General features: G+C 41.9%; 1 protein-coding gene across 2 annotated transcripts in view; it reads right to left on the bottom strand.

Annotated features, from left to right (window-relative positions):
- Nucleotides 1–1,475: 1,475 nt before the first annotated feature.
- Nucleotides 1,476–18,833, bottom strand: part of LOC139164552 (carboxyl-terminal PDZ ligand of neuronal nitric oxide synthase protein-like) — a 230,310-nt gene continuing 212,952 nt past the window's right edge. For both annotated transcript variants that reach the window (XM_070746840.1, XM_070746843.1), the window contains one exon: nt 1,476–1,936. In XM_070746840.1, the coding sequence (XP_070602941.1) occupies nt 1,924–1,936 (13 nt within the window). In that variant the 3' untranslated portion in view covers nt 1,476–1,923. The remainder of the gene's footprint in view (nt 1,937–18,833) is intronic.

The following is an 18,833-nucleotide window of genomic DNA, read 5'->3' as shown; positions in this document are numbered from 1 at the left end:
GACAATGCTGTTGTACAGTAGTCTGCACATTGGTTAGACTGGGCAAGGGAATGCAGCACTACCGACGCCAGAGGAGGCCTTGAGAAGACCAGGATGGCTTTTTTCAACTTTTGTGACCCAGAGCTTTGACTTCACAGGTTTTGAATGCTAGGAAGTAGGGGCTCTGTCCAAGCACATGGGAAAAGGAAGACATTTCAGTTCTGCATGGAAGACATTCGGGTAAGGCCTCTGTACTTCATATGAGCTTCTGACCTACGAGGAAAGAGTAAGGGAAAAAAGAGGGGATCTTCCTTACCCTGTTCTGGCAGGCAAGAATAGAGGAGCTCTCCTAGTTCAAGTGCAATCAAACAAAAATAGAGCTTAAACCTGCAGTGTGCATATTAAAAGCCAGAGAGCTATGGCAACCATGTATTTAGAAGTATAATTGAAACAGTGCTGTTTTGAAATTTTAAATTACTAATACTATTTATATATTCCTTGTAAACTATTATCCATAACTAATGTTGAAAATGTTTTATTGATATTTATTTTATGCTCAGATATTTTAGAATTTAAAATGGAATTTCAGAATATTATTTCTATTTTTATGAAAGAAAACTAAAGAAATTTAGCCCCAGCCTCATTAAAAAGCAAAGTTGCTTATAAAAAAGTATCTACACTTCCATTCTGATCCATGGAAAATATTTATTTATAATCATGTCTACTGTTCCCTTTTTCCCAACAGAAATGCTCATATTTCAATGATATTGTGAGCATTCAAGTTGTTTTATGCAAGCAAACATCTAGACTCAGGCACACAGATAACTCTGTGCAAATCAAGTATTAGCACATGCCTGAAATGGCAGGCAGAATCCACTCAGAGTGCAGAAATGGATCAAGTCTCTATGCAAGAGACACTCTTTGATTTTGGTTTTCCACAAAGTTAGATTTCTGGTTAGGTTACAGAGCTAATACAGCCCACCTCTGTCACTTTCTCCCTCCCACTCCAGCCATATGAAACAATAGCTATTTCATATGGAGGCAAGAAATCACCCTAAGAAAAAATGTTCAGAATGAAGTGCCAAATTAAAACCCTTTTATCTTTTAAAATGGCTCTAGTTAGCTTATTATCATGCAAAACAATAACTACATGGAAACACTGCTAAAGAAGCCTTTGGCTAACAAGATGGAATTAGACAATGGAATCTGAGAGAAAGTGTTTGGTTCCTTTGAACGATGGTGCCTTGGTATTAGTAGCTCAGTGTTAATTAAGAGGTCTGAGTTGGAGAGGATGCAGTTCTATGTTCTTGTGCAATGATTCGCACTGATAAAATTGGAATTTGTAAATAGATTCAAATATTTCCCTTGGTGAGTTTCCAAACTATCCAAAAAAACTGGGAAGGAGGGAGCATTTGGTACTGAATGAGGACTTCAAAATACTGTATGCCAAAAAATGTTTATGCTGTGATTTGATACCATCTCAACTTCATAGGCCGTTTCTCTAGACTTGCTATTTGTTTATTTGGGGGGAGGGGGAAAAGCCCTATTTTCACATCATAATTTAATAAATGTTCAAATTCTCTATGATAAAGATGTTTATATTATAATTACAAATAAAGTATATCTGCCATGATTTAAAATGCAGTACTTACTAAAAAAGAGTTAACTTTCTCTAGTAAAACGTATATAATTTCAACATTTTATGCTTCATTGTGTTTAACATGTCTTGTTGATATTTCAAACACAAGACTAAAGATTCTTATAGGATAACCCAGCCATCGTTTGTCTCCTTCTTGGGAAAAATCCTAGACTCAACTGATAGAAAAGATGCTCTGTTCCAAATGCAGTTTTCCTCGTGGAGTGAAGAGCAACTGAAGAGCATTTTCAATAAGGCAAAGAAAGCAAAACCCTTTCTTCACATGCCATAATCCTGATTTGGGAGTTTTATGCTTGAAATCTGTAAAGGAAAAACAAAATGTATTGATACAGACAAATTATTAATAGATATGTTATCTACTTGTATACTATTACTATTGATCTGCCTATTTATAACTATAATTCATTGTCACTGGTTCTGTTTTCTCATACTGGATATAAACCTATGCAATTTGCTCTTGCACATTTTTCTGGATTTACTCCCAAGAAATAATATTTACATTCTACAGTATATATGATTTTATAACAAATGCAATCAATTGGAGATTTCACTTTTTATTACGTATAGTAAACAGCAAACATTCATTAAAAACCAAAAAGACAGCAATTTTTTTTCCAAAAAGGAGTGATTCACTAAAACAACACATAGACTTTAATATTTTTTCAAAGTCGTTATTTTTATTACTAGATTAATTTTCTGATCAATTTCTAGAAAAGGTGAAAACGTTAATAGCTTACTAGAAAAATGCCAAATGAAGTCCTTTGATTTAGGAATAAAGAAGGTCCCTCTCCCCAGCTAACTGTAACAATTATAAATAATGAAGAATGTTGTAGACATTTCCAAATATATATTATATAATTTTAAGTAACATTTCCATTCTAAACTCATTATGGGAATAAAAGGAGGAGTAACATTACCAGGATCCACTATGTAAGAACTGGTTTTGCTGCACTTTCTTTCACATTCCTCATTATCACAACTGCAACCCATCCATCCATCCGCACCCCCCCTCCCCCCCAAAAAGCTCTCTCACCCAACAATGCAGACAAAAAAGATGAACAAACAAAAATCAGAGAGGGGAAAATTCTCATATAAGCAAAGAAGGGATTTTAGACTTCGTCATAGGAGTCAGAATCATTGAAGGAGTCAGAATCATTATTATCAAATAACAATACTTAGTAGGAACTAAAAAAGACAAAGAGTCAAGGATGCTTAGTGAGTGATTTATAAACATTTGCAGATATGATTATTGGGAAATGAAATTTGTTGATAGATTGCTGTAAAATTAAGGTTTCCTGGGGAATGAAAGTGCAGTTTTTAAAGTTTCTTTAAGAAGCAAAGCAGAACATTAGGCTTCTAGAAAATTCAAACTGAAATTTATGGGTCCCAACACTATCTAATCATTCATTGCTACTGAACAATAGTCTGATGTAGGAAAAAATAGCCCTACAGTCCCTAATAAATTATCAACTACAACATAGTTCTTTAGATTGAATATATTAAGCAGTCTTTCTTTGTCTTTCTGTCATCTATGAATATGATTTCACCATAGAGAATAAATGAAAGGAATAGGTGAAACTATTGTAAAGAAGTTACTGTTTTAAAATTGAATAGTTAGGACACTATTTTCCTAACTAGGTAATGATACATAGGTCAAATAATTAATTTGGTGACTTACATAACGATCTTAGGAATATATCTAAATTCAAGTGTCAGAATCAACAACAAAATTTGTTCCATTCATTCCTAGGTTCCTCTATTATTGTGTCAGAGCATTGATTCGAACCTTTTCACCAGTTCAGTATTCAGAATATTTCACTGAAATATGTTTGCAGACAGTCCAAGTTTCCATATTCTATAGAAGTTCTACAGAAATAAACAAAATTCAAATTATAAGAATTAAGAATTGAGTCCTTGGAGAGGGGCGGCATAGAAATCCAATAAATAAATAAATAAATAAATAAATAAATAAATAAATAAAATGTAAGTAAACACAAATAACTTGCTACCCAAGTTTCCCAGCTTTTCACATTACATAAATGCTAACATTTCTGTTTATATGTTAATTAGAAAATTTTGGTTTACTTGAAACAAACAAACTCATGCAAATGAAATAGTTCATAGGAAATTGCTGAAGCGTATTTTCATTAAAGCTATATAACTAAAATCTTCATCCTAATCTATATAACCTGCACTCCAGAATCATGTAGGATTATCTGCAAACATAGGAAAGAAAACACTAAGAATTTTTTAATGTAAATATGTATCTTTCCGGAATAGTTCTACAAATTAAGTCTAGGTGAATATGATCATAAGCCAAAAATCTACCACTGAAAGGCCTCTGTGACCTGTGAACATGAACTAATCTACTGTATAATGTGAATTCAGTTGGAGCAATTTTATGATAATATTGCATTCACTTCAGTTCAGATTCTTAATTATTAACCATTTCATAAGAATTTAGAAAGTACAGTATTATGAAACCATGTTGGAATATAGAAAGAACTATATATATAGCAATATAATTATAAAAAATAGTTTTAACATAAACATGTATGCAATACTCTGTGTGTATGTCTGTCTCTGTCTCTCTTTCTCTCTCTCTCTCTTACACACACAGCAAGACATCAATAGAATCCAGAGGTAAAATGATGATTTCAATTGTGTAGCTATCACAATATAAAGAACAGTATTTTAATTCCAAATTAATAACAAAATGTGTGTGTGTATTAATTTGTAATAAGTCTATCACTAAGAACTGAGAATGTTAGCCTTTCTTTGTGTGCAATATATTACGTCAAAGAAGTAGAATATACAATCTGTGAATCTTTTAAAAATAACCCTGTAAAAGACATATCTCTTAAAAATAACCCTGTAAAAGACATATTTTGAATAAAGTAAATATCATCTCTGTTTGATAGCTCTTTAACGTGTTAAAGTTTACTTTTGTAATGTGTCTTACTCTGCAACAAAATCAGTGCTCTTAATCCCAGAGTTCCCTGTTGGAGCTATTGGGCTGGCTGGATAGAGTTGCAATGTGTCTGCCTGTCTACACTTGCTGTGCAGAACATCCTCCCACCTGTACAGCAGGCACAGACAGGCAGTCACATGACAATCCAGCCTGAAAGACAACCAGCCAGTAAGAGAGCCGCTCTGACCAGAGCATCTTCATCACGCCACTTCCGGATCTCAGTATGTTGGTTCAAGTATTAAAATTATGTATACAGTTGATTATAGTTTGTACAAAGTTTTGAAGAAAGTCAGATATGAACAGTACCTACAAACTACAATAAAACCAACTGCTGAAATATTTTTTACTGTGCTTTCTATAGTTCTCTTTTCCTAGTGACCTTTTGACCAGTTCATGCTAAAATACAGTATCCTCTGTTTCATGACATACGTGCAAAAGAAGATGGATGACACCATCTTTAGTTATGTCAAAACATGGAGCCAAGCAACAAAATTCTGTTATTCTTTGCATTCATCAATCACAAAAGAACTTTAGAGGACACAAATTTTAATTCCCTCATCCCACACTTTAAATAATTTTATTTAATTTAATCTCAGGATACTACAGTGGAACCCCGACATAAGAGCTGCTCTACTTAAGAGCAACTCGAGATAAGAGCTGGGAGGGGAGAGATATTTTTGTTCTACTTACAAGCCCAAATTCGAGATACAAGCGCCAAGGAGCTGTCTCCTGAAGCCAAACGCTAACTTCCGCGTTCGGCTTCAGGAGACAGCTGCGAAGCGGCGCGCGTGTTTTAAAAGGTTGCAGCCGGCCTGGGGGGCTCGGGGGGGTGCTTGCAGCTTTCTTTCTTGCTCTTTTTCTTTCTCTCTTTTACCTTCCCTTCCTCTATTTCTTCTTTTCTTTCTCCTTCCCACCTTCTTCCCTCCCTCCCTCCTTTCACTCATTCCTCTCTTACTCTCCCCTTTCATAAGTTTCCTTGCTTCCTTCCTCTGTTCCTGTCCCTTCCCCCTTTCTTTCTTTCTTTCTTTCTTTCTTGCTCTTTTTCTTTCTCTCTTTTACCTTCCCTTCCTCTATTTCTTCTTTTCTTTCTCCTTCCCACCTTCTTCCCTCCCTCCCTCCCTTCACTCATTCCTCTCTTACTCTCCCCTTTCATAAGTTTCCTTGCTTCCTTCCTCTGTTCCTGTCCCTTCCCCCCTTTCTTTCTTTCTTTCTTTCTTTCTTTCTTTCTTGCTCTTTTTCTTTCTCTCTTTTACCTTCCCTTCCTCTATTTCTTTTCTTTCTCCTTCCCACCTTCTTCCCTCCCTCCCTCCCTTCACTCATTCCTCTCTTACTCTCCCCTTTCATAAGTTTCCTTGCTTCCTTCCTTTGTTCCTGTCCCTTCCCTCTTTCCTTCCTTCCTTCCTTCCCACCCTCCGTCCATTCATTCACCCATTCCTCTCTTGATCGCTTAAAGCCGGTCCCTGGTGCAAAAAGGGTTGGGGACCTCTGTCCTACAGGATTGGGTGGCAGAGAAGTTGAACATATGTAAATTTAAAAGTTTAAGAAAGTTTACAAGTTAAGTGAAAGAAACTTCATTATTCATTTATATGTACATGTACATTTCTTCATTAAAAACTTGTCTTTCTGCATAATTTAGACTAACTTTGTGAGTTTTTTGAGGGCTGGAACCAATTAAAATTATTTACATTAATTCCTATGGGGAAAAGTCGTTCGAGATAAGAGCTGCTCGACTTAAGAGCCCAGGTCCGGAACGAATTAAACTCGTATCTCAAGGTACCACTGTATTGCCATGTAAGCAATGAGAATGAGGGGAGGGAGGGAGGGAGGAAGAGAATGAAGGGAGGGAGGGAGGGAGAGAATGAAGGGAGGGAGGGAGGGAGGGAGAGAATGAAGGGAGGGAGGGAGGGAGAGAATGAAGGGAGGGAGGGAGAGAGAGAGAGAGAGAGAGAACAGGCATGCATGTGGGGATGCCCTTATCTAGGCAGGCTTAACCCAAGGTTTTTTTTCTCTTGTTAGCATTTTAGTTGACATAGAAATAGAATGGCATGCTGCCTGTATGTAATGTGATGTTGGAAAAGGATGGCTTTGATGCACATTTCTCTGATTTTATTACATATCCCTGCAAAAAAAATCCCAATGAAAGAACGATTTCAGTACATTTTGAAAGTACAGTATTTGGGACTATGTCAGCAAAATGTCTTGGTCATGTAAGTATGGGAATATGTGTGTGCATATGTTCATTAAACTAGAGCATGGAGATGAAGAAATAAGTAAAATGAATAAGACACAGAGCATTCAAAGAGAAGAAAATTATGTAAAATATTTGGAGGGCATTGGGGGAGACACATACTAAATGGATGCTTGTAACATCTGTTTCACCATCTGGAAAATAAATCAATATATCTGCTTACTGGAGCAAATGGAAAGTATACCGACAAATAGCAGATAATAAAAAGTTGCTATATAACTACTCTCCATTGCCTTATTTTCAAGAAAATGTCAGAATGTACCCCAAGGCCTTTCAGTTAGGATAATTCATTTTTCCTGACTGCCATAACAACTATGGTGCTGTGCTGTCATAATACATCCTTGGCCCAATTTATCTAATGGATATCCTTGGATGTTGCTTTCAGGATGAGGAAAAGGATGATGATTTGAATGAGATGAAGTCAACATCAATTCCCTCCTCAAATTAAGTCACATTCTGTAAAGATTTAGTTTCTGTCCATTTTCTTTTTGCAAGTGTGAGAGGGATTATTTAAATCACCTGCATATGGAGATTGAAGGAAGCTTTGCTATGGAATTTCTTCTTCATAAAACTAATGCGGGTCCCAGTGGCTTGTTTTCCTTCTTCTGGGGGAAACAACATTCTCCCCAAAGCAGAGTTATACAAGTTGGCTCTAAGAATTTTTGTCTCCTACCCTTGGCTGCACCTCCTTCTCCACCAGCCTTCTGCCTCGGGCAATTCTCCTTGGACTCTTCTCCTCAGCTCACACACCCATAGAGCCCAGGCAATGGGCCACGGCCCCTTCATCCCACGTGCTTTGGTATGGCCAATTCACAGAAGGAGGCTTTGTCCTGGGTTTTTCACCACCTAGGACAGTTAGCTGCAAACCAGTAATGGGCTGCTGCCCCAACGCAAAGAGGGGGGACGCAGTGTGGGTAGTAAGTTTATGCACTATTTATTGAACACTTAATAGTTTTTTTAAATTGTCCTTCCTTCTCTAGTTCCTTAATATGATCCTTAAAATTACTTTTAAAATAGGAAATAATTAAATACTATATTTTACCCATAAATGCTTTAATCATTTTAATCATTAGCTAGAACTGAACTTTTATTGAAATTAAAGAAAATGGAACTACTTGCCTAATCTGTTATCATACTGAACCTTGTGGGTTCAGATTCACTAGTAACTATGTGACTCACTGAAGAGCTGCAACTACTTATTTAATAATAGTGACAAGACCCTTCACTGAACAGCTGTCTCACTTTGAAATGGAGATTTGAGATTCAATGATGGACATACAGTAAATCAGGGGGCACCTTAACCCTTCCCTGCTCTCAAATTCTCAATCTATTGGAGAATGGATTGAATAAGATGTGTCAAAACTCACTTTAATGATGCTTTTTCTTCAAAATTTTGGCCTCAATTATTGTCATAAGTCGAGCACTATCTCTGCCTTCTTTTGCATGGCAGCCTTGCCTTGTAAACTCCTTTCCTTTTCTGGAAATTTCTCCTCTGTGTTAGAATCACCAAAATAACCGAAATGATATAAGGTCTCCTGCTGGAGCAGGGGATTGGACTAGATCAGTGGTCACCAACCTTTCAGATTTTAGAGATCACTAATTTTAAATCTCACAGACCAATAAGAGGAATCCAGCATGGAGCTTGCTGGAGCACCTGGACTCCCAGTGATGGGATGGGATCCTTCAGGCACTCTTCCCCCTCTCTTTCTGTCTCTCATCTCTCCTACCTCTCTTTTTCTGTTATTCTCTTTCTGATTCTCTTTCATTCTTTCTCTCATTCTCTCTCTCTCTCTTTCTCATTTTCCCTCTCTCGTTTTGTTGAATATGTAAATATGTACATATTATAAGGTTACCAAAAGTTGAGATTTGAATAAGGGGTGCTGATTGGTCATCTTATTCTAAGTGGGGAAAAAGTAATGGCTGTCAAACCGCGCCTACTGAAGAGGAGAAAGTATAAATAGTTACAGCCACCCGCGCTTTCTCCAGACTTCATGCGCCTAACTGCTTAGCACACTACAGAGTCCTGTTTGACAGTTGCAAATAAAAGAGAGTTGCTTACAACAAGCTGCCTCCTCGCATTTATTACACTGGCGACAAGAGTCGAACCAACGCATGCTCATCGACCATGGAAGCTTCTTTGGTAGCAAAGGCATCGGATTATTTTGACCCAAAAAAAACTACTTGGCACACATACGTGGCCAAGTTTGATATATTCTTCGAAGCCTCTGGCATGAAAGATGCTGACAGCGGAAGGAAGAGAACATTTTTAAAAACTCACTGCAGCTTGCAGATTTACGACCTGGCTCAAACCCTGACTAACCCAAATGCCGTCAATTCTGTCTCCTGGACAACACTGACTACCAAGCTAGTGGCTCACTTTAAGCCGACCAAGACTACCAGAGTCTTCAGTCACCAGTTCTCTCAGATGCTTCAAGCTGAGAGGGAATCTATAACTCAGTTCGCAACCCATCCTGTCGAAATGCAAGTTTGACAACCCTGAAGCCAGGCTCATAGATGATCTAATTTTCGGCATGAGAAATGTAGCCATCCGCAACAAGCTCCTTACTGAAGAAGAGATAACCTTACAAGATGTCATTAAATCAGCTCAGGCTGTAGAAGTCTCCAAGGCTGCGGCTGAAGAGCTTAGAAAAAAAATGCTAAAAGTGGCACCATTTTTAAAATTGACAGCGCCGTTTTTCCGGACACCACTGAAGTGCAAGAGCCACTACCCTATGATGCAGATGACAGCTGTGGTGATCTCAACCACAACCCCTAAGAGCCACACAGCCCTTCCTCATCTGTTCTGGCTGCAGAGGAAATCACCCCAGAGCCAAGTGCCCATTCTGCGATTCAATCTGCTGCCGCTGTGACAAGAGGTCACATCGCCAAGACGTGCTCACCATCCTCACCGATGACCTCCAGCTGGCCCCAAGGACCATTTGCCAGCAACACAGCATTTGGCAGCCAAGAGACTGCAAGCCACCTTGCTCCTTCTCCAGGAACTACCCCAGAATCCCTGGTACTTTTATCCGGGATTCCAACCGAGGTAACTGTTACCCCACGGTAAATTGCACCATTTCAATGGGAATGCCAAAAATCTCCATATCCCTGCTGCTAAACAATCAGCACTGCCAGATGGAGCTGAATATACCAGCATGATATACCATCATGCCCTGGCATAAGCTTATGCTCTATGTGCCATCTCTGCATAGAGCACACTGATTTCTACCATCCGTGATTTCCAAGAGAACGGGATCCCTATCTTGGGGTGAACTCGGGTACCAATTACGTTCAAAAATGTTGCTAGGGAATTATCTTTGGTCATACTAGACGGGGCAAGGTATACCCTTTTGGGGTTAGAGTGGATGGAACCGTTGGGAATTGGACTGCATAAATTGTCTGCTAGCAAAAGTGCTGATTTTGTAAAAGAATTCCCTGACATCTTTGACGGTGCTTTAGGGACATACAAGGGCCCATCTATCTCTTTCACTCTGGATCCTTACATACCCCCACTGAGGCTAAAACCATAAAGGGTCCCCTTACCGCTCCTTCCCAAACTGGATTTACAATTAGATAAATTAATCGCCCAAGGCATTCTAGTCCCAGTCGACTATGCTCCATGGGAAACCCCAATTCTTACCCCACTTAAGCCCGATGGGTCTATTAGGGTCTCTGCAGATTACAAATCGACCTAAATAGGGCTCTACAGCATAATGCATACCCCATACCTGTGGTCCAACATTTGCTTCACTCCCTGGGGGAAGGAAAGAATCTGCCCTTGCACAAACCATAGTAACCCACCAGGGAGCATTTAAGTGCACCAGACTCCAATTTGGAGTCAGTGTGGCCCCCGGTATCTTTCAAAGCCTGATGGAGTAGCTGTTATTTGGCCTTAAAGGGTTCATACCCTACTTTGATGACGTCCTTATCTCGGGTGAAAACCAAACACAACTTAATCAAAGGATTTGAGAAATCCTTAATAGACTTCAATCAAAGGGACTTAAATTGAGGACAAACAAATGTGTTTGGGGAGCTCAGAGCATTGAGTTCCTTGGATACAAGATTGATAGAGAGGGAATCTACCTCACAGAAGATAAGATCAAATCCATCTAAGAAGCCCCTGAACCCCGAAATAAGACCTAGCGGCAAGCATTTTTAGGCCTCTTAAACTTTTATTCTGATTTTTTGAAACAGAAAGCCACATCAGCTGAACCCCTGTACAGACTGCTGCAAAAGGGAGCCACATGGAGCTGGGGAGAATCTGAACGCAAGGCTTTCCAACAAATAAAAAATCTATTATCCTCTAAGAGTGCAGTAGTCCAGTACAATGCCACTTTGCCTTTAAGTCTTACGTGCGCCACCTCCCCTTATGGGATGGGTGCTGTCCTAGCCCACATCTTGCCAAATGGAGTTGAGGCCCCAATAGCATTTTTCTCTAGAACCTTGTAAGGGGCAGAAAGGAATTCTAGCTAATTTGGCCGGTACCAAAACATTTCATGATTATTTATGTGGCCGCCCATTCGAACTTATAAGTGACAACAAACCCCTTCTGGGCTTATTTGCGGAGAATAAGCTCACACACCCTTTTTTGTCTCCCTGCATGTCTAGATGGGCCATATTCCTGTCAGGGTATAACTACTCATTGATACACAAGGGAGGAAAAGAAATCAACCATGCAGACGGGTTGAGCCACTGCCCAATACCCACATTGTTAGAAGACCCAGCACCTGCAGCTGAGGTGCTGCTAATAGAAATAGGAGATCAACCACTTGTCACTGCAGACGAAATTGCAAAAGAAACCAGAATAGATCCAACATTACATTCAGTAGTAGAATATATTCTAAGAGGTTGGTCAGAAGAACCACCAACTGAAACAATGAAAATATATAAGAACAAACAACTAGAATTATCTGTCCTGAAGGGTTGTATTCTGTGGGGAGATAGGGTCATCATTCCTCCATCCTTGAGGAAACAAGTGATGGAGCTATTGCATAAAGGCCATCAAGGGGTGGTTAGAATGAAGAGCTTGGCAAGAAGCCACCTTTGATGGCCAAGGTTGGATGCTGACATTGAGCAGTGGATAGCCACATGTGCCCCCTGCCAAGAATCCAAGCCAAATCCAACGAAAACTACACCAGGGGATTGGAAGACCCTCAGGGGCCTTTGGTCTAGGCTGCACATTGATTTCGTCGGGCAGTTGAGTCTCATTCATTTCTCATTATAGTAGATGCATATTCCAAATGGGTGGAAATAATTCTGATGGGGGCAACCACTACCTGCGCAACCATAAAAACACTGTACACCCCGATGTGATAGTTTTGGATAATGGGCTACAATTCACATCCAGACAAATGGAACTATTCTTGGCCCAACTCTCTCTCTCTCTGTGTCTCTAGCTCTCTTTCTGATTCTCTCTCTCTCATCTCATGGGCCAGGCCAGTGAGTCAAGCATATCACCAAGAGACTGAGATGTACAGAGCACCAACAATCTTATGGGGAGAATGATAATTTTAGTTGCAATTAATTATTTTATTAATTATTTATGTTTTGAACCACATTGCTAAGCATATCACTCAAGTTTTGAATGAGTTTAGGATTAAGGCTGCAATCCCAGCCCTTGAAGGATCAGGTTTGTAATTTGAGAGGGCTTCTGGCTCTATTGTTGTAACTAGAGATATAAGTTGATAATCTTATTTTATCAGTTATTTTTTTAAAATCATATTTTTTTATCAGTCTTCTTCTTGGTTCTATCTTCTATCTGGATATCAAAAAAGCACCATACGTATACTATTATTTTAATTCTTCACATTGTTTTATGGTAGTTTTATTATGTTATTTTTATCATTTATGGCAAGCTTTATTATTGTATATATTTTTGTTATGTTTCAGAAAACTGCCCAGAAAAGGGAATTTATTTGGAATTCCAAAAGCATAGTTAACAAACTTAGTACTTAAGACTGCAGAAGGTATACTTACACAGGGCAAATTAGATCATGTCTGAAATGAGGAGTGAAGAACATCAACTTGTTCAGTAGATAAGCAGACATCCCACAGTCTAACCATTTCCTCAAACCTCTTTAGAATAGGGTTGTCAAATTTATGGCTCACGGGTTTTATTGGCATGATTGGACATACAAGGAATTTGTCTTGGGGCATATGCTCTCAGTGTACATTAAAAAAGAAAGATAAATTTCTCAAGAATCATAAGGCACAATGATGACATGAGTTTGATACCCCTGCTTTAGAATAACATTTTGGATATCCCCCATGTGAGGATTCCAAGTAACACCCCAATACAAGAAGACTCCAATGCCAGCAGTTCTTCAAAGTTCCATTTTATTAGAGATGTCATATTGGCACATTTATTTATTTATTTATTTATTAGATTTGTATGCCGTCCCTCTCCGTAGACTCGGGGCGGCTCACAACAGCAATAGAACAATTCATAACAAATCTAATAATTTAAAAACATTTAAAAAACCCCATTATTAATCAGACATACATACAAACATACCATACATAAATTGTATAGGCCCGGGGGAGATATTTCAATTTCCCCATGCCTGGCGGCAAAGGTGGGTTTTAAGGAATTTACGGAAGGCAAGGAGGGTGGGGGCAGTTCTAATCTCCGGGGGGAGCTGGTTCCAGAGAGTCAGGGCTGCCACAAAGAAGGCTCTTCCCCTGGGACCCGCCAAATGACATTGTTTAGTCAACGGGACCCAGAGAAGGCCAACTCTGTGGGACCTAATCGGTCGCTGGGATTCATGCAGCAGAAGGCGGTCCCGGAGATATTCTGGTCTGATGCCATGAAGGGCTTTATAGGTCATAACCAACACTTTGAATTGTGACCGGAAATTGATTGGCAACCAATGCAGACTGCGGAGTGTTGGTGTGACATGGCATACCTGGGGAAGCCCATGATTGCTCTCGCAGCTGCATTCTGCACGATCTGAAGTTTCAGAACACTTTTCAAAGGTAGCCCCATGTAGAGAGTGTTACAGTAGTCGAATCTTGAGGTGATGAGGGCATGAGTGACTGTGAACAGTGAGTCCCGGTCCAGATAGGGCCGCAACTGGTGCACCAGGCGAACCTGGGCAAACGTCCCCCTCGTCACAGCTGAAAGATGATTCTCTAATGTGAGCTGTGGATCGAGGAGGACGCCCAAGTTGCGGACCCTCTCTGAGGGGGTCAATAATTCCCCCCCAGGGTTATGGATGGACAGATGGGATTGTCCTTGGGAGGCAGAACTCAAAGCCACTCCATCTTATCCGGGTTGAGTTTGAGTCTGTTGGCACCCATCCAGACCCCAAAAGCCTCCAGGCACCAGCACATCATTTCCACTGCTTCATTGACTGGATATGGGATGGAGATGTACAGCTGGGTATCATCTGCATATTGATGATAGCTCACCCCATGCCCTTGGATGATCTCACCCAGTGGTTTCATGTAGATATTGAATAGCAGGGGGGAGAGGACCGACCCCTGAGGCACCCCACAAGGGAGTGACCTTGAAGTCGACCTCTGACCCCCCACTAACACCGACTGCGACCGACCGGAGAGGTAGGAGGAGAACCACTGAAGAACCGTGCCCCCCACTCTCAACCCCTCCAGCCGGCGTAGAAGGACACCATGGTCGATGATATCGAAAGCCGCTGAGAGATCAAGAAGCACCAGGACAGAGGATAAATCCCTGTCCCAGGCCCACCAGAGATCATCCAACAACACGACCAAAGCAGTTTCCGGGCTGTAGCCGGGCCTGAATCCTGACTGTTGGGGGCCTAGATAATCGGCTTCTTCCAAGGACCATTGGAGTTGGAGCGCCACCACCTTCTCAACAACTTTCCCCATAAAGGGAAGGTTGGAGACTGGCCGATAGTTATTAAGAATGGCTGGGTCCGGGGAAGGCTTCTTGAGGAGGGGACACACAAGTGCCGCCTTGTAGGGATCCTGGAAGGACCCCCTCCCCAAAGAAGCATTGACAATCTCCTGGACCCAGCTCCGTGTCACCTCCTCGCTGGCAGAAACCAGCCAGGAGGGACACGGATCCAGTAAACAGGTGGCAGAACTCACAGCTCCAATGGCCTTGTCCACTTCATCAGGTGTCACCAGATCAAACTCTTCCCAGACAGGTGGACAAGTATGATCCCCAGTCACCTCGACTGACTCATTGTCAGTCGACTCTGTTGGAGTCGAGGTCCGCCCAGATCTGAACGATTTTATCAGCGAAAAACATGTTAAAATCCTCGGCACTACTCTGCAAGGGCTCCCCAACTCCCCCCTGGTTAAGAAGGGAGCGGGTCCCCCTAAAACAGAGTGGCCGGGCAGGATTCTGCTGATGCAATCAAGGCGGCATGATATGCACATCTTGCCACCTTGAGCGCCACTTTGTAAGTCTTAATAAAAGCTCTTACAAGTGTCCGATCAGATTCAGAGTTACTCTTCCTCCATCGCTTCTCTAGACGTCTCTTTTGGCATTTCAACTCCCGGAGCTACTCGTTGAACCCTGGAGCTCTATGGGGTCTAGTGCTGTGGAGAGGTCGCAACGGCACAATCCGGTCAAGAGTCTCCGCTGCAGCCTTGTTCCAGACCTCAGCAAGAGACTCCGCCGAACTGTGAATGAGTGTCTCTGGAATAACCCCAAGCGCCCTCTGAAAGCCCTCTGGGTCCATCAGGCGTCTGGGGCAGAACCACCTAATTGGTTCCGCCTCCCTGTGGGGAAGAATTGGAGCCAGGAAGTCAAGCCGCAGTAGAAAATGGTCTGAGAAAAGCCAAATCTGAAAGCTTCCAGGTGGGCTCACTTGGAGAACAAGTCGATTACCATCCAGACCACCATATTTCATCCATTCCTTGGCAGCTAACTATAAGGTCCATTGCTATTTCCTCCCATGGTCAGCTGGAGTTGGCCACTTGTTGGAGAAACCTGTTGTGACCTACCAACATCCCATGCAGCTGGTAGTGGATCCTGTCATACTATTGGCCAGAGCAGCATGTTCACAGTCAATAGCCCCAAGCCTACTGGCAAAGGTATATTTTTAAAACCTTCTTAAAGGCCAGAAAAATGGGAACAGTGCAAATCTCTGGGGGAGTTGATTCCAAAAGACCAAAGCTGCCACAGAGAAGGCCTTTCCCTTAGACCCCACCAGATGGTGCTACTTAGCTGACAGGATCTGGAGAATGCTGACCCTGTGGGATCTGACTGACCACTGGGATACATAAGGCAGGAGACGGTCCTGTAAGTAACCTGGCCCTAAGCCATATTTATTTATTTATTTATATTTTATTTTATTTTGTCCAATACACAATAATATACAATGAAGCTTATAGAGATATAGTAGAGAAGATATATGAGATATAGAAGAGACTATAGGACATAGGCTTTATAGGTAATAACCAGCACTTTAAATTGTGTTTGGAGACCAATCATTAGCCAATGCAGCTCACAGAGTGATGGTAATTCTTTCTTACAAGTCTCTGGTTGTAAGATTGGTTATTGACACGGATGTCCAAGTGCTGCTTCTATGTTGGTTGAAGCAGGCAGGATTCTCTTGGGTACCATTGGTTGGGGTTCAAGGGAAAGGGAGGCTTTTGCCTTCTCTTTCTGCTGAAGATCCCCATGGACAATTGGTGGGCCACTGTGTGACACAGAATGCTGGACTCGATGGGTTTTAACCTAATTCAGCATGGTTCTTCCTATGTTCTTATGTCCAAGAGGAGGCCAATGAGGTAATGCACAAGCGGCTTGTGCAGCTGACACCCAGTTGGACAGTGAGGAGGCTGCTGAGGAAATGGTGGCAGGGACAGAGGTTCAGCCATGGCCTTTGGAACCTCCAGCACCTCACAGAAGTGATGAAGAAAAAGAGGAGGACCCTTAATGCAAAACGCAGAGCTTCCGAAAGGCAGGAATGGCTACTCCTTGGGAGTAGGCTTGGGGCTGATTGGCCATTCCCCAAGCCTACTTAAGGAATGATGAAGATGGAAAAAATTCTGCAGAAAACAACTTATTTGGTTTGCTTGATCATGTGCCGCTTGTGTGAAAAATCTCTGCTTGGCTTATCTGTTTTGGCTTCTGTTTCGTGGACTGATTCCAGGCATCTTGCCAACCTCCATAAGCTCTGCGATATTTAGGACTATTGAAGTTGGGTCTGGCCCAGCTCCTGCCCCAAGGAATGTGGAGTGGATGCAGGGGAAACATCAACATGTCATAGGCCTGTTTTATTGCAGACAGAGTAAGAGAGTGAAGTTTCCTTGGAAGAAGAAGGTGGGGGTGACTTGGAAGAGGGGAGTTTGGCAGACAGCTCAGGAGGAGATCAATCATCCTTATCATCCCTGGATTCTGAACAAGAATGTATGACACATCCACGCATGCGTAGAGTGATGCATAGGAGACAACAACTGAAGGATTATTACAGGAGATAAATGAGGCCACCTATGGTTGGGTGGGGCTGCTGTAATTAGTGCTACAGATAAAAGAGCAGCCTGCTGTTTTAGCCTCATGGCAGTTTATCTGATTCATAGTTTCATCAAGATCGTGATTTTTGCTGTTCAAGATTGTCTGTGGACTTTCTGGACTTTAGAATTGGACTCAATTTCCCAGTTATTGGGTGAGCATTTGGATTGCATTTAACCTGTGCCTTGTGTGTACCAGAAAATCCCTTTGACATTTAAAAAGGGAGCTGTTTCTGTTTTTCTGTTGATAAAGACTTTTGGGTTTTCTTCTATCGTATGGTGTGTGTCTTTCTGGACTAATTACCCTGTAATTACGGGCGGTTGAAACACGCCGGCAGAACAAGGACTAATTACTTATCTTTGCTTTATGACTTTATGGACATGCCAGCTGTTAAAGTCATGCAATTAACAGCTGTATTTTTCAAGAAAAGACTGATTTAGGATTTATTTGTGTGTAAACACTACTAAGCCATTTTATTACTAGTGGTTAATAAATTAAAATATATGTCTGAACAAACTGAGTGTGTGCTACATTTTCTCTGGTCCTGGGGCAGAACAAAGTCCAGGAGGTTTCCCTGGTCTCATTTTCTTTTTTTTTTAAATAATTTTTATAAAACAGTTTTAAAACAGCATTTAAAAACAAATATACATATATACAAATAAGACATTCAAAAACACTACATGACACAAGAATTATATAATATGATATAACAAAACATAAACAATAAAATAGTCATTTAACAGCATATCATATTGACGTACCTTCTATATTTTTATATCACTTATTCATTTACCGTATTTTTCGCTCCATAAGACGCAGTTTTTTTCCTCCCAAACTGGGAAGAAAAATCAGCCCCGTCTTATGGAGCGAAGATGCAGGCAGGGAGGGGGGGGGAGGCTGCGAACTCCGAAGCGCCATCCCGCCGGCTGGCTGGCTGCTGCCTGGCCCCCTCCCTCCCGGAGGAGGGTCTCCCTCCGCACCACCAGCGGCGCTCCCCCCGCCAGCCAGCCAGCCAAGCCCCGCGCCCGCCGGAACTGGCTCCTCGCTCTCCCCTCGCCGCCCACCGCGTTTGCAGGAGGTGGGGAGGGTCGGGCGGCCCGCCAAGGCCAGGAGGGACGCCGCTGCCCCCCCTTCCCTCTCTCCGCCCGCCGCTCCTTGACTCCGAGAGGAAATGCCAGCAAAGGCTTTTCTCAGCGGAGGCCGGCGAAGGCGATATTCAATGTTGGGGGCGCACGGGCGGTTGCACGCGCTCCCTATCTCCCTGCTAGCCCACTCGGAATATTCAAAATAAGAAAAGCCTTTGCCGGTGAAGGTTTTTCTTATTTTGAATATTCCGAGTGGGCTAGCAGGGAGATAGGGAGCGCGTGCAACCGCCCGTGCGCCCCCGACATTCAATATCACCTTCGCCGGCCTCCGCTGAGGAAAGCCTTTGCCGGCATTTCCTCTCGGAGTCAAGGAGCGGCGGGCGGAGAGAGGGAAGGGGGGGCAGCGGCGTCCCTCCTGGCGCGCCTCACCGCTGAGAAGAACGGAG

Source organism: Erythrolamprus reginae, chromosome 3, assembly GCF_031021105.1.
Source record: "Erythrolamprus reginae isolate rEryReg1 chromosome 3, rEryReg1.hap1, whole genome shotgun sequence".
NCBI lineage: Eukaryota > Metazoa > Chordata > Lepidosauria > Squamata > Dipsadidae > Erythrolamprus > Erythrolamprus reginae.
Note: the sequence above shows the minus strand (reverse complement) of the source record. Positions and strands in the feature narration are given on the sequence as shown.